Source organism: Camelus bactrianus, chromosome 9, assembly GCF_048773025.1.
Source record: "Camelus bactrianus isolate YW-2024 breed Bactrian camel chromosome 9, ASM4877302v1, whole genome shotgun sequence".
NCBI classification, from domain to species: Eukaryota; Metazoa; Chordata; class Mammalia; order Artiodactyla; family Camelidae; genus Camelus; species Camelus bactrianus.
In genome coordinates, this window is record NC_133547.1 from 6,878,610 (window position 1) to 6,894,408 (window position 15,799).

The window sequence follows — 15,799 nt, forward strand, 5'->3', positions numbered from 1 at the left end:
ATGGCTCAGAAGGCCAAGGTCACATGGAGAAGGTGACCTAGAGGCAGGTCTTTAATTCAAGTCACTCATTCCCAAATCCCTACACTCCCCTTGCCCTGCCAGCTCCTTTGCAGTTTGGGGGTCAAAGTTAGTCTGACTTCATAAACCACCAGGAACTCCCATAACCCTGTTTTATATCTGTACTGCACCTTGAATGATAATAAAACAATAATAATAGAATCAGAATATTTGTAGTGATTGTTGTTTCCCTGCAGGCAGGAGCCCTATCTATGTTATTTATTGCTGCACAATATCAAGAACTTAATCCTCCCCACTCCCGTAAATTATCACTACCGAGGCACAGAGAGGTACAGTCACTTGCCCAAAGTCACACAGCCTGGAAGTGGCAGAGCTAGGATTTAAACCTTGAACCCATATCTGTTGTGTGTGTGTTTTTAAAAACTATAGTAAAATACACATAACATAAAACGTGCCATCTTTACCATTTTTAGGTGTACAGTTCAACAGTGTTAAATATACTGGCAGTGTTGTGCAGCCAATCTCCAGTAATTCTGCATCTTGGAAAACCAAAACCCTGTCCTCATTACACAGCAACTCCCAATACTCCTCTCCATTGCCCCTGGCAACCACTGTTCTACTTTCTGTCTCTATGAGTTTGACTATTCTAAGTACCTTATATAAAGGGAATCATATAGTATTTGGCTTTTTGTGACTGGTTTATTTCACTTAGTATATAGTGTCCTCCAGGTTCACCCATGTTGTGGCAGGTGTCACAATCTCCTTCCTTTTGAAGGCTGGATAATATCCCATTGTACGGATAGACCACATTGTGTTTATCTGTTCATCCACTGATGGACACTTGGGTTGCTTCCATCTTCTGCCTGTTGTGGACAGCGCTGCTGTGAACACAGGTTCAGTCAGTATTTTGAAAAGCAACACTCACTGCTTCCAGAACACAGAACCACTGTTGCTGGTAATAAAAGCTCAAAAGTCTCTGTTGAGTAAATGCAGAGGGGACCTGACACCTACAGAGCAAGTGCTCATGGGACCCTCTTCCCCTCACAGATGGAGAAACCAAGGCAGAGAAGTCATGCCCTTCCCAGGAGCCCAGAGCCAGGATTTGAATCCACAACATCCTGCTTTGGGGACTCTAGCTCCCTGCCATCCTTCAGTCCAACCCCTGCTTAACAAACCTGAAACTGGCTGTCCTTTGCGTGGAGTGAGCTGCAGAGAAGTGGGCAGCAGTACAGAAGGGAGATGCACTGAGTGTCACTGGCCTAGGTTCAAAACCTGACTGCCACATGAGGGCTGAGGATCTGAACTCCCCCAGCCTGTGAAACAGCCTGGTGCCTGCTTCAGGAGACTGTCGGGGATAAGCCAGGAGGCCCCATGGGAAAGGCACAAGGAGGTGGACAATTACTAGTAAGCAGTGACTATCACTCTAACCCTGTCTGTAATGGGTACTGAGCACACACACTTTCTGCATTTCTTAGAACACTGATATGCGTTCTCTTGGAATGCAGCTGCAATGCTGTGAGGAAGCCCATCTGTCCTTCAGGAGAGAGGCCATGTGGAGGAGACCCAATTGTCCCAGCCAAGCTCCCTGCTGAGTGCAGCTGCATGAAGAGGCTTCAATGACACCACAAGGAGAGAAGAAGCACCGAGTCAATCCATGTAACTGTGAGAAATAATACATTTTGCAGTTGAAGTTGTTTTGCTGGGGCTGGCTTGTCACACAGCATTAGCTAACTGAAACACCTTCCACTAAGGCAGTTCGCTGAGAGGCATGACTGTTTTGCTCCCTACTGTGTCCTCATTGCCTGGAACATTTCTTGGTAGATAATAGGAGCTCAATTTGTATTTGTTGAAGGAAGGAAGGAAGGGAGGAAGGATGGAAGGGAAGGATTTTTCAGAACTCCGTGTCCCGGGCTGATGTCCCTGAAATGTAGGGGGAAGCCAGTAACTGCCCACCAGCCTCTATGCATGTAACTAGTGTGCGTTTAGGTGGAGGGCGTACATATGTATACAAACGTTCCTCAGAGATACTGCAGATTCAGTTCCAGACCACTGCAATAAAGCAAATATCACAATAAAGCAAGTCACATAAAATTTTTTTGGCTTCCCAGTGCATATAAAAGTTATGTCTACACTATATGTCTACTATTAAGTGTGCAGTAGTATTACATCCCCCCAGAAACAAAAAACAAACAAACAAAAAACCCCACAACGGAGTTCCGCCCCTGCAGAGATCCGCGCTGGGACGGACCCCGGGGTGCTCTCAAACCCAGAATGTGGGGCCTGGGCCCGGCTGGGCCCGGCTGGGCCTGGCTCCTGGCCACTCTCCGCGCCGGCCTGCGCCCGCCGCCGCATCCCTAGCTGGCCCGGAGGAGGCAGGGCGGCTGCGCCCTTCTGCTGCGTGCCCGCGTGGCCACCGCCGCCCCTACGAATCCTCCGGGGCCCGGGCCGCACAGGAGTTCGCTAGAGGGAGGCGGAAGAGGCGGCAGAGGAGGGAAGGGAGACGGCGGCCGTGGAACTAGAGCGGATCTTAGAGTCTGTGTAACGCTGCCATCTCCGCTGTTGTGGACAGCTACATCCACGCCCGCGAAGATACTCGCTCCTTGCCCAAAAAGTTCCGTCCAGTTCGATGTTTACAACAAACTGTACCAACAGCGATGCTTGCGTCAACAGGGCAGTGAATTTTGTGAATTGGAAATTTTTGCTAAAGTATTGAGAGCTTTGGATAAAAGACAATTGCTTCATCATTGTGTCCAGGCTTTGAAGGATCATGGTGTGAAAGTTGCTTCAGTCTTGGCCTAACTCGTTCAGTAGACGGTGCACGTATATAGCAGAATCAGATGCTGCGGTAAAGGAAAAAGCCATTCAGGTTGGCTTTGTTTTTGGTGGCTTGCTTTCAGATGCAGGCTGGTACAGTGATGCTGAGAAAGTTTTTCTGTCTTGCCTTCAGTTGTGTACTCTACACGATGAGATGCTTCACTGGTTTGGTGCAGAAGAAATGTTGTGTAAGGCTGCTTCATGTGCGAAATGGAAACTGCAAATACCATCTGAGTGAAGAAACATTTAAGTTAGCTCAGACGTATATGGATAAACTCTCAAAACAAGGCCAGCAAGCAAACAAAGCTGCACTCCGTGAAGAACTATGTGCACTCCTATTTGCAAAAAGTAACTATGACGAGGCATATAAATGGTGCATTGAGGCAATGAAAGAAATCACAGCGGGCTTACCAGTCAAAGTTGTGGTGGATGTTTTAAGACAAGCTTCTAAGGCTTGTGTTGTAAAACGTGAATTTAAGAAGGCAGAACAGTTAATTAAGCATGCAGTGTATTTGGCAAGGGATCATTTTGGACCCAAACACCCTAATTATTCTGACGCATTGCTAGCTTATGGGTTCTGTTTACTCAATGTAGATAATATCTGTCAGTTTGTTGCAATTTATCAGGCAGCCCTTGACGTCTGGCAGTCAGTGTTTGGCGGCAAAAATATCCATGTAGCAACAGCTCATGAAGACTTGGCTTATTCTTACATTCACCAGTATAGCTCTGGGAAGTTTGGCGATGCACTGTTTCATGCAGAGCTGTTGGTATCATTACCCACATCCTACCTGAAGATCATCTTCTTTTGGCTTCTTCAAAGAGGGTGAAAGCACTTATTTTAGAGGAGATTGCAACTGACTGTCATAATAAAGAAACTGAACAGAGGCTCCTTTAAGAAGCTCATGATTTGCACCTGTCTTCACTCCAGCTACCTAAAAAAGCTTTTGGTGAATTTAACGTACAGACTGCAAAACACTATGGAAAACTTGGGAGACTTTATCAGACAATGAGAAAATTTACGGAAGCTGAAGAAATGCACGTCAAAGCAATTCAGATTAAAGGGCAACTTCTTGGGCAAGAAGATTATGAAGTAGCCCTTTCAGTGGGACATCTGGCTTCTTTATATAATTATAATGTGGATCAGTATGAAAATGCTGAGAAACTTAATTTGCGATCTATAGCAATTGGGAAGAAACTGGTGAAGGCTACAAGGACTAGAGTAATATGATTACTGAGGCCTCATTAAACTTTACAACGCCACAGGAACTTATGAGGAAGTGTCTGAGTATCACAATGTTCTGTCTAACTGGAACCAGTTGCGACATCGGCAGTATTCAGTGACCGATGCTCTTGAAGACACTGACACCAGCCCCCTGTCCACAGAAGAAGCGGTGCAGTCCTTCCTGATTTCTCAGAATGTTGAAGGACCGAGCTGCTGAGGGAGGACCTCAGTTACCCTTTCCCAGATTCCAGGGAATTCATACTGTGAAATCTAAACCATGCTGGCTTTTGGGGCTGGAATTTGCATCGAAACACTCGTCCAGTCCATTGACCCTATGTGGGTGATCCCTATCTTGCAGAGTGTCCATACGAATAAGCATATATTCAGTTATATTCAGCATGTACCACACGTCTAAGTAATCTGGCCCATATTTTCAACCTAGTAGAATAAACAACAGGAAAATTTTTTTTCTTTTTAAAAAATAATTCATTTTGCAGAAAGCCTGAAAGAAAAAAAGAACTAAATAAAACTATTTAAGAGTTAAAAAAACAACGTACATACCTTAATAAAAATACTTCACTGCTAAAAAGATGCTAAGCGTCATCTGAGCCTTCAGCGACTCACAATCTTTTTGCAATAATAACATCAAAATTAGTGATCACAGATCACCATGATAAATAGAATAATAATGCAAACTTTGAAATATGGCACGGATTACCAAAATGTGACACAGAGAAGTGAGCCCATGGTGTTGGGAAAATGGCGCCTGTAGACCTTCTCCACGTGGGGTTGCCACAAACCTTTGACTTGTAAAAAATGCAGTATCTGCGAAGGGAAATGAAGTAAAGTCTGCCTCTGGATACCACTATCCCATTTCATAACCAGGGCCGGCGATGCCAGAAGTTGCTTAATGAGGAACTGTCCTGCGTCCCCATGACTTTTGAACATTCTGCCAGACATGAAAGTAGGTGAAAAACTGGTTTATAAGTATCTGATCACAGGATGTGTTTTGCTTATTAACCGTGGAGCTAGAGGGCTTTGAGGGGCCCAGGGCTGCATGTGGGAATGTGGATGGAAAGCTCCCTTGTGACCACAGGGAAGGTGCATGGGTGTCCAGAGCTGCGGATAAAACCCTCGACACCCTGTCATCCACCTCTGCATCGATCAGGAGATACTCAGTGTAAACTAAAGGACCACTTACAACATCCTTCCAGCCTCCATTGCCAAGGTTACCCGCCATCAGACGGAGAGCTATGTGGGGTTGGGAATGGGGCCAAGCCACTCCTAAGCTTGTCCTCTGGCACAAAAAGGGGTTGTGGTATATTTCTAAAAAACCATACTATGGAATTTAAATTTAACAACATGCACAAAAGTAGACAGGATAATAATACAACGCAGCCCCATGTACCCATTGCATTTTCAACATATTGACAGTCTTGGGCATCTGTACCTGACCCAGCTTCCTCATTCAATCTGTAAACACATCAGTGTGCTCCTCAGATTGATGAGAACCATTTAAAATGTATAAAAAGCACCATGCTGTTACTAGATCTAAATATTAGCAATCATCTCTAAATATGTCATCATATAACACCCAGCCTAAATGATAATTTCCTGGATGGTCTCAAAGCTGCCTTTTTTCCCTTCTAACCACCACCAACACATCCTCATGCAAAGGTGAAGATCCACTGGTCGCTGCCCCAGCGCTCACAAACAAGAGCACTCTTTGCTTTGTGTGTTGTAATAGATCACACTCATTACACATGTATACATGCCTGGCGCTGGTTTGTGGGGTTTTTTTGTTTTTTTGTTTTTTTAGATAACAGTTTTATGGAGGTAGAATTCACATACTGTAAAATTCACACATTTAAATTTGTAATAGCCTATAATAAAAAAGAATATGAAAAGGAATATATACGTATAACTGAATCACTATGCTGTATCCCCGGAATTAATACAACATTGCAAACTGACTATACTTCATAAAAAACATTCACCCATTTAAAGTATAAGATTCAAAGAGAGTCAATCCTAAGAGTTCTCATCACATGATAATTTTTTTCTATTTCTTTAGTTTTGTGTGTCTGTATGACATGATGTGTGTCCACCTAACTTGGGATAATCACTTTATGATGTATGTTAATTGAATCACTATCTGACTTGATTAAGGTGTATATCTTAAATTCATACAGTTCTGTATTTCAAGTATATCCCAATAAAACCAGAAGAAAAATAATTTTTAATAGTATACAATTCAGTGGTTTGTTTTTGTCATTGTTTTTGGGGTTTTTTTGTGTGTGGGGGAGGTAATTAGGCTTACTTATTTGTCATTAATTTTTACTTAATGGATGTACTTGGGCTCGAACCCATGACCTCATGCATGCTAAGCATGTGCTCTACACTGAGCTATACCCTCCCCCTTACAATTCAGTGGTTTTTAGTGGCTTGCAGATCAGTGACTTAAAAATCAGAATGGATCCAGAGCTACGCATCAATCCCCACCATCATTTTAGAACATTTTCATCAAACCATTAATCAGTCACTGAAAGCAAAGCCTCTGTTCACTCAGCCCCGCACAGACTGTACTTCACCTGATGACTCAGAGGGTTTGTGACTCTGCGGTCGGTGCACACCCTCTGGCCCCGGGCTGCCCACTCGGCCTCCCGCGCTCGGCAGTTGTGTGATCCTGGAGGAAGTGGCTTCACCTCTCTGAGGGGTTAAACAGTGCCTGGCCCAAGAACCGTATCTTGCAGGAAATGTCCAGAAAGGGCAAATCCACAGAGACAGAAAGCAGATTGGTGGTTGCCTAGTGCTAAAGGGTGGGTTTCAGAGGGAATGGGGAGGCTTTGCTTTCAGTGGCCCTGAGAAAGGGGCTTATCAGGAATTTGGGGGCAGTAAGACGGAGAAGCTTGTGAGCCACAGCTGAACTGTGTAATGAACCTTACTCAGCAAAACCAGCCCCGCTGGCTCCGTTCCTTTGAGTCCAATAATGCCCAAGAAGGCTATCTCACCCAGGCATCTCATTTCTGGCTGGGCTCAAATTAACACCCGGGGATGACTCAAGGGGCCCAGAGCCCTACCTGGGTTGGCTCAATTGTGGTCCAGGCATCTAGTCAACACTGAGAATCTTCTGCAAAGAAATCCTTCACGCGATCTTAATGGCCTCTGAGGATTTCAGCAACTTTTAAATCAGAAGCAAAGATATTGCTGTAGGTCATTCAATGCCATACCTGGATAGCTTCTGACAGCTTCCCTTGTTCAACTAGGTCCCACCCTGCTTGACTCAGCCCTGGTGTTCTCGTAATGGCCCCCCGGGTTCCAGGCTCCAACCAGGAACACATGCCCTGGGTGAAGGCAGCCGGAGACGTGCTGGCTGTTAATTGCTTCTGTGCTAAGCCAGGAGTCTAGCACTGACCCAAGGCTTGTTCAGTTCAGTCAGTAAAAATGCATTAAACGCTGTATTGGTTTTATGAGGCTGCTGTAATAGCATACCACACACTGGGTGATTTAAACACAATTCTGGAGGCCCGCAACCTATCTCTTTCAGCACGGGGCATTTCCCCCTTGCGTGTCTGCGTGCCACCCTTCCGGTTGGAGTAAGGGCCCACCCTACTCCAGTGTGACCTTATCTTAACGAATTGCATCTGTAAAGATGCTACTTCCAAAGGTCACATCCTGAGGTGCTGGGTGTTAGGATTTCAACATAGCTTTTGGGAGGCACAGTTCAACCCATAAGAAACATACACTATGTGCTGATACTGTCTAGTGTGCTGGGCTATGAGATCTCTGTCTTGGGAGATAGTAAGTGGTTTCTGTCCTTCTGGGCATCCTTGTGTCCCCTCTGAGCAAGAGGAAGGCTTTTAAGGGCTTGCTACCTTCTGCTTTGGATTTGCAAACACAGTAAGGAGCTTAGTAAATATTTATTGAATGAATTCGTGTAACTTACTTTTGGCAGCTGGCTAGCTCCTGCTTTGACACAATAAAAGTTAACTTCCTCTTTCAAGCAGGGCACTTCAAGCACAGGGAACAGAGCTGGGGGGCCTTAGCATTTGGATTAGACAGAACTCAATACAGAATATCACACTGCTCCATTCGGCTCGCAGATGCCAGCTGGTGCCTGTTCTGTCCACCTGCAGGGCTCTTTCTGGGTAGAGACCTCCTGGCGGGTAACATGAGAGGGTGACTGTGAGCACAGGTCTTCTGAATCTTCCTCCAGCATCTATATGGTACCCAGGACATGCAAGAAAAGATGTGCAGGAAACTAGTGCTCAGTTTCTCGCCCATGGGTGCTATGATCATTCCAGAGATTTCAGCTTCATCCTCCAAGTCAGGGCTGCGAGCAATGTCACATCTCTTCAGTATGTTCTGTGAATCAGCTTGACTTGGACTGAGAACAAGTCCTCATTCCACTAAGCTGGCCCGAATTTCAGCTAATGGGTTCAATGTCGGGGCAAAGTGGGAACGGGGGCGGGGGGTTTCTTTTGTGTAATACCAAAATCCTGGGGGCACCACTCAGAGTCCTGGCGGGAGATGGAACACTCATGGGGGCAAACCTGAGAGGAGTTTAACAGGATAATTTACAAAGATGTGGGTAGAATGTAGGGTAAACTATGAGAGATGGTACAGCTCCCAGGGGCTGGCAACAGTGGGCAGCTGGTACCATCTCTTGGTCAGCAGGGATGGATCTGGGAGAATAAACACCCCAGCTTCACTCTCCTTCCTCTTGTGATTTCTGGACTATGATCCCACTGACCTGGCCAACAGGGAGGCATAGGGCAGGGGAGCCTACAGATCCTATGGTGGCCAGTTTGGTCTGCCTTGACAAAAATACCACACCCTAGGTGGCTTAAACAACAGAAATGTATTCCTCCCTATTCTGAGGGCTGAGAAGTCCAAGATCTGCTGATTTGTTTCCTGGTGACAGCCCACTCCCTGACTGGCAGATCAATATTTGTTAAATGAATCCATGCAATTTATTTTGGCAGCTGCCCAAATTCTGCTTTGGCCCTTATACATCTCTCTCGTGTCTTTTAGAAGGGTATCAATCCCATTCACGAGGGCCCCACCCGTGCAACCTAATCACCTCCCAAAGGCCCACCTCCAAATTCACACTGGAGATTAGGGCTTCAATACAGGAATTTGGGTGGGGGCAGGAACATTTGAGCCACAGCAGATAACATCAGACAGCCTCCCAGGGCACAGAGCAGGGTGGAGGAAGCTGGCGATGTTTGTGGTGGGGCAGCAGGAAGGAACCTGCCACATGAGCGTTTTATTGAAATGGGAGATATGGCTGCCAGCCGCTTCTGCACTCCAATGATGTTGCACTTGACAGATAACCTGGGGTCAGGGCTGAGGTTCCTCTATCCTTCTGGCTTGAGTCTCTCCCAAAGAGAGAATCTGGGAAAATATCCTGGCTAAGGTAAATTATCTTGAGGAGGAAGGGCTGGTCCTGAGAGAATGGAGGAGAAAAGGCAAGGGGACCAAAACCAATCTGACTCCGGGGGGGGGTGGGGAGGGCTGGAAATGGACACTGGGAGCTGTTACGGGCTGAACTGTGTCCCCACAAAAATTCTTATGTTGAAGTCCTACGCCCAGTTTATAGATGTAATTAAGTTAAAGTGAGATCATTAAGTGGACCCTAATTCATTATGACTGGTGTCCTTAGAAGAAGAGGAAATCTGGGCACAGACATGTACAGAGGGAAGACGTAAAGACATAGGGGGAAGAGGTCACCTGCAAACCAAGGAGAGAGGCTCGGAGCAGATCATCCCCTCACAGCCCTCAGAAGGAACCAACCCTGCCAACACCTCGATCTCAGACTTCAAGCCTCCAGAACTGTGAGACAATAAACGTCTGTGGTTTAAGCCTCCTCATCTGTGGTACTTTTGTTATAGCAGCTCTAGCAAACTAATACAGCAGACTCCAAGTTAGTCTGAAATAATCCTCATCTGCTGGTGTCAGACCCTCCCATACTGACTCAGGCTGCTCATTGTGATGGGTGGGACACACCAGATGTGACAGTGTGTGACAAGGTGAGGCTCAGTTGTAAAGGTACTGTTTCTACCTTGGTCTCTTGGGTTTCTCTCTGGAGGGATCCAGCTACCATGTGGTGAGGACACTCAAATAGCCCCACCAAGGTCCACATCAAGAGGATCTGACCAAGAGCCTCAAGCTAGCACCAACTCGCCAGCCATGGAAGTGGATCCCCCAGCCCCAGGCAAGCCTTCAGATGACTGTGGCCCTCGCGGAGACCTGACAGCATCCTCACTGGGTATCTCAAACAGAACCATTCAGCTAAGCCACTCCTGAACGCCTGACCCACAGAAACTCTTAAGAGATAATGTTATTGTTGTTGCTTTAAGCTACTAAATTTTGGGGTAATTTGTTACACAGCAATAGGTAGCAAATACAGAACCTCTCTCCCCAACTCCCTGCCCCTTCAGACCCTTCTTCTGCTTTCTTTAACATCCTCTTGACCTTACCCCCACACCATGATGACACCATGAAGGACTTAAGGAAGTCAACTGGGGCCCAAAATGGCTCTGGGGAGGTAACAAAATTATTAATCATGAAAGGAGAGGTGTTCAACCTCACGAGTATGCCAAGAAATGGGAATTCAAATAATAAGATACTTGGAAAGTTTAAAACAGGAAAGAGAGGTGATTGAAATGTTTTCTAAACCAGTGCACCTATGTTTGGTGGAAATGTAAATGAACGTAAACAACTATACGTTAACTTTTTCTTAATCTCCAAAAAGGAGTAGCACACCAATAAAAATACTGGTATCTCCATACTTTAAAATACACTGAACACAGGAAAACCAGTACTGTAATCAGTTCATCCAACTTTCGTCCATACTGAGGTTTCTCAGAGTGGCATTAGGTCCTGGGGGCACAGGCAGTGCAGGGTGTGAGGTTATCTGGCCACCCAGGTGACTGCTGACACGGCCATGCTCCGATCTCTGTGGTCCCTGCCCCTAGGTGGTCCGCCTGCTGCTTCTATGTCATGTAGACTGTGAGTGCCTTTGCCGCTGCAGGAAAGACACCCAAAGCCCAGAGTTGAGTTCTGCCTGAGTCCTGCCATCATTGTCAGGCCCTCCCACACTCCACCAAGGGTATCTCCCTGTGATTCATCCTCTCAAATCCTGTTTTCCTCACATTTTTTCATGGTAAGGGCCCATTAAACCCAAAGCTTTAATTCTCAGCTGCTGAAAACACCCAGCTCCTCTTCATTTGAGGGCAGGAAGAGCCAAACTCTCTCAGGAAGCAACTGCAAGATATTTGGACTCCATGCTCCTGGAGCCATAAAGGAGATGGCCAAAAAAAAAAAAAAAAAAAAAAAAGCCTCTCTCTTCTAGCAGTCCAAATGTTCAGGGCGCGCCACTCACATGTACGTTAGCAGCCAACACTCACCCCGTGTTTCCAGGGCACCAAGTGAACTCGCTGCGTGCTCACAAAGAGCTGCATTATTTTTTTTTTTTCAGGTGGTATACTAAGTCACCGAGAGGTTGTCTGAGGTCACCCAGCTGGGAGGCAGAGCAGCCTGGATTTAAACTCAGGTGTCCAAGCTCATGCTGCCTGTTAGACCCGAAGACGAGGCAGAAGAGGAGCACGGCTAGGGGTCGTTCCCTCTGGCCTGCCCCAGGTTGGCTGCGATACCCACCCACTCTGGCAGAAAGGCTGCCTGTGGCTTAAAGATCATGTCTAAGGGGGAGTTGGGCAGGGTGAAATTGGCCAGGTAGATGGTGTTCCCACCTGTAAGGTAGGCAGCCCAGATCCCAAAGGTGCCCACTGTGATGACGGTGTGGTTACACTGGATGAGCAGCGCAAAGTCCCTGGCAGGTGAGCCCTGCTGGCCGTTGCCGGCGAACACCACGTCCCGGAGGGAGCCGTTGATGTTCTGCCGGCACCAGGCCATGTCGTCACTCGTGATCACGAAGACAGGGCTGCGGTAGCGGGTCCGAAACCAGTCCAAGGCCTGCTGCAGGTAGCCCCGGTCGGCCAGCACGCCCTTCCACACCCTTGGCATGACATGGACATAGTCCCCACGGCGCACGTGGACCCCTACGAAGGTGGCCTGCCCGGCCCACTTGGCCTGCAGATCCCGCAGAAAATTCTGGGCCTCCTCCCGCACGTGGTCGTGCAGGGTGAACTCCTGGAGGATCTCGGCGCGCAGGTGGTGGTAGAAGGTCCAGGAGCAGGGGTAGCCGGTGAGGCGCACGTACTCCCCTGGGATGTGGCGGTACTGGTCCTCCATCCAGTCGTTCAGTGGGTAGTTCTCCCAGGGGATCCTGCTGGCCGTGGTGTCGTGCAGGACAGGGAGGGTGATTCTGAAGATGGGGGCCAGAGTGCTGTGCATCTGGGGTGGGATGAAGGCTGGCCGCCCATTCATCTTGGCCAAGGCATACAGGGTGGCGTACTCCCCCATCTGGTTCCCCAGGCGGCCTTTGGAGTTGATGGTGAACATGCCCCCGCTGGGCAGGTGTCTGGAGACCAGGACCACATGACCCTGGTAGGCCCAGGGGATGGGCACCAGAGCCAGGCGCTGGTGGCAGTGGAAGATGGCAGACACCACGAAGATGACAAAGAGGAAGAAGATGGTGGACAAGGAAGGGCAAGTGGCCCGGAGGAGTTTCATGGTGGCTGCAGGGCAGAGAGAGGAAGGACTGAAGTCGGGGGGGATGGCTGGGTGGGCAGGAGGTTCATTCGCTCACTCAGCCCCTCCATGCATATCTAGTGGCCTCCATTGTGGAGGTCTAAGAGCACAGACCCTGGGCCTGTTTGGCCTGGGTCTGAATCCCAGTTCCACCCCTTACCAGTGCTGTGTGACTTTAGTCAAGTTACTTCACCTCTCTGAATCCGTTTCCTTGCCCATTAAACACGAAGATTAGGTCAAAACACTTCAAAGTGCCAATATTCAACCATATTTTACCTACACAAACAGCCATTTCATATGGTCTAACCTGACAGAACTACCTTACAGGTAGTGACATTTGTAACATTTTTAGGACAGTGCCAAGCACACAAGAAGTATTCAGTAAGTGTAAAATAAATACGTCTAGAGTATTTACTACATGAATCCTCACTCCTGGGGAGCTCAGTCTGTTAAGGCTGTGTAGTATGGAGGTTCAGAGCACAGACTGAGGCCAGACAGCCCAGCTTTGCACGTGGGTCCTGCCTCCTCCTGGCGGGGCACCTCAGAGTACGTTAGTTAAGCCTCAGTCTCCTCTGTAAAATGGGGTTAACCACAGCCCCTGCTGAGCTGCACTGGGAAGGGCCCCTCCCAGGGTAAGAGCTAAGTGTTTCCTGCCACTGTTGGTGGACGTGGTGGATTCAAGCTGGCTGCAGACCCTTTGACGGTCCTTCCCTTGAGTCTGGGCGGGCCTGTGACTGCCTCAGCCAATCAAATATGGCAGAAGTGATGCTGGGCCCTTTCTAGACCAGGACTTCAGGGACTGGCAGTTCCCACCTCCTGCCTCCGTCACATTCTCTGAGCTGCCACCTCAAGCTGCCTACATTTAACTTTTATATTCACATCTGTGATATTTATGTCTTTATATTACATCTTTTTTTTTTTTTCTGGTAACCACTTCATTTAGATAATATTCAAATGCTATATAATTCACCCATTTAAAGTGTACAATAGCTTTCCGTATATTCACATAGCTGGGCAACAATCATAATTAATTGCAGAAAATTTTATCACCCCAAAAAGGAACCCTGCACACCTTAGCCATTCTCACCCCAATCTTCCCACCCTCCCGCCTCCTCCTTCCAACTAATCTACTTTCTATCTCTGTGGATTTACCTAGCCTGCACGCTGCATGTAAGTGAATTGTACAAGTGGCTCTTCGTGATTGGATTCTTTCACTCAGTGTCCCATGTCCAAGGTTCATCCATGTTGCAGCATTTGTGAGGATGTCACTGGTTTCTTTTCATAGCCGACTGATGTTCCATTGCACGGATATGCCTCATTTTATTATCAGTTCATCGGCTGCTGGACACATGGGCAACGCCATGGGGCTATCAGGAATAATGCTGCTGTGAACACGCACATACGAACCTCTGTGTGGACCCAAGTTTTCATATCCCTCCAGTATTTCCCTAGGAGTGGAATTGCTGAGTCATATGATAACTAAATAACTCTGTGTTTAACAGTTCCAGGAACCGCAGACTGTTCTCCAAGTACCTGCCTCATTTTCCATTCCCACCAGCAGCCTATGAGGGTTCTGACTTCTTCACATCCTTGCCAACACACACACTACAGTCTGTCTTTTGGATCACAGTGGGCGTGCCGTGCGATCTCAGTGAGGCCTATACATTTGAACCCACCAAGATCCCCATCCAGCTCCCGCCCCGACTTCACTGGGCTCTGACTGGGCTCCATGAACCTCAGTTTCCCCATCCTTGTAATGGGGTGGATAATCCCTTCTTCTGGCTTGCTTCTTTTTGAGTCAGCCTCTCCTCCAGCTCTCCCCTGGGCTCCCAGAAACAGTCTTTTCACTCCGGGTCCCCAGTGTGTCCTGACCCGCTTTGTCCTCTCCCTTCCTCTGTTCCCCTGACGACCCACCATGGAGTGTGACCTGAGCAGCTGCACAAGTCCTGAGACCCAAAGTGACCTGCTCTGTGTCCGGCTCTGCTCGCACCAGCTAGAAATTCTCCACAAATTTGAGAAAGGCAGTCTGGCTTTTCATTTTGTACTGAGCTCTGCAAAGCAGATAGTCTGGCGGCCACCTCTGTCCTCGAGTATTAAGAGCTCCCTCTCCTGGCCTCACATCAGCCTGCACAACTGAAAGGCCACTGAAAATAATGACTCAAGGTTGATGCTTCTGTGGTTCCTGCCTGGAGCCAGGCACTGTTTTCAGTGCTTATATCCTGCTCCACAATTCCTTATCTGCCACTTTCCTGAAGATCAGTGACAAAGCCCAACCGGAATAGAACTCGTCTGGGAACAAATCTGGCCTAAAGAGACCTGCAGCTGTTCCTAGACTTGACTTATCCTGGTGTGACTGCCCACATGTTTTGCTGCAGAAACGATGTTTGATTATGGGATGCCACCCAAACTGCGCTGGGGGAGCTGCGTGATATATAACCTATGCACCCCACAAGGGCCTGAAACACGGGTTCTGTAACATGTCTGGTCCAAAGAGTTTCAGATACGAGACTGTAAGCCTGTCCTGGCTCATTTGGTCCTCACGATTTTCCACGAGGAAGGTACATTTTTAAGCCCATTTAACAGATAAGGAAACTACTGCACAGAGAGGTTAAGAAACTCGCTTTGGGTCACACAGGTAGGAAAGAGGGGGAGCCTAGATTTGAACAGACAGTGATTCAGGAATCCGTGCTCTTAATTATGGTCCTTGATTTTTCCGTTTGTCCTGAGGGCGCACACGCCGAGAAACTCTCCTTCCAGTTACTCAGGGGTTGACCTGCCTGGCCTTGTGGGGCCTCTGTGATTTCGGTGACACCAAGGTAGGGATAAAAGATCTGTGGAAGCCCAGAGGTGAGGGTCCCACCCTGCTGAGCCCACTTCAGAGCTGGTCCCTGGGAGATCCTGCCTCCTTTCTGGGGCGCTGTGAGGGTAAAGGTGCCTGATACTTGAGGAATCCCCACACATGTCCCCTTCTCAACTCTGGGAATGTTTCCTCTCTGCTCTGCCTGCTTGTACACCCCCTGCCAGCCACATTCCGGGGTGCTAATCACCTCAGGCAGCACAGGCTATTAAAAACAACAGTGAGGAAGCAAG

At 47.8% G+C, this 15,799-nt stretch overlaps 1 protein-coding gene and 1 pseudogene across 2 annotated transcripts in view; one reads left to right on the top strand and one right to left on the bottom strand.

The window, feature by feature from the left end:
- On the top strand, positions 1-4,271 carry LOC105062755 (amyloid protein-binding protein 2 pseudogene; annotated as a pseudogene).
- LOC105062593 (galactoside 2-alpha-L-fucosyltransferase SEC1-like) overlaps positions 2,868-15,799 on the bottom strand; it is a 22,677-nt gene continuing 9,745 nt past the window's right edge. The window contains exons 4-5 of one of the 2 annotated variants that reach the window (XR_012508975.1): positions 7,135-12,696; positions 2,868-3,062 (exon numbers count right to left, since the gene is read on the bottom strand). Coding sequence is in view for 1 of the 2 variants with exons in the window: in XM_074369298.1 (XP_074225399.1) it covers positions 11,669-12,691 (1,023 nt within the window). In the remaining variant the exon portion in view is untranslated. Of the gene's footprint in view, positions 3,063-4,336; positions 12,697-15,799 lie in introns of those variants that run through there. The other variant, XM_074369298.1, reaches the window with a different exon arrangement.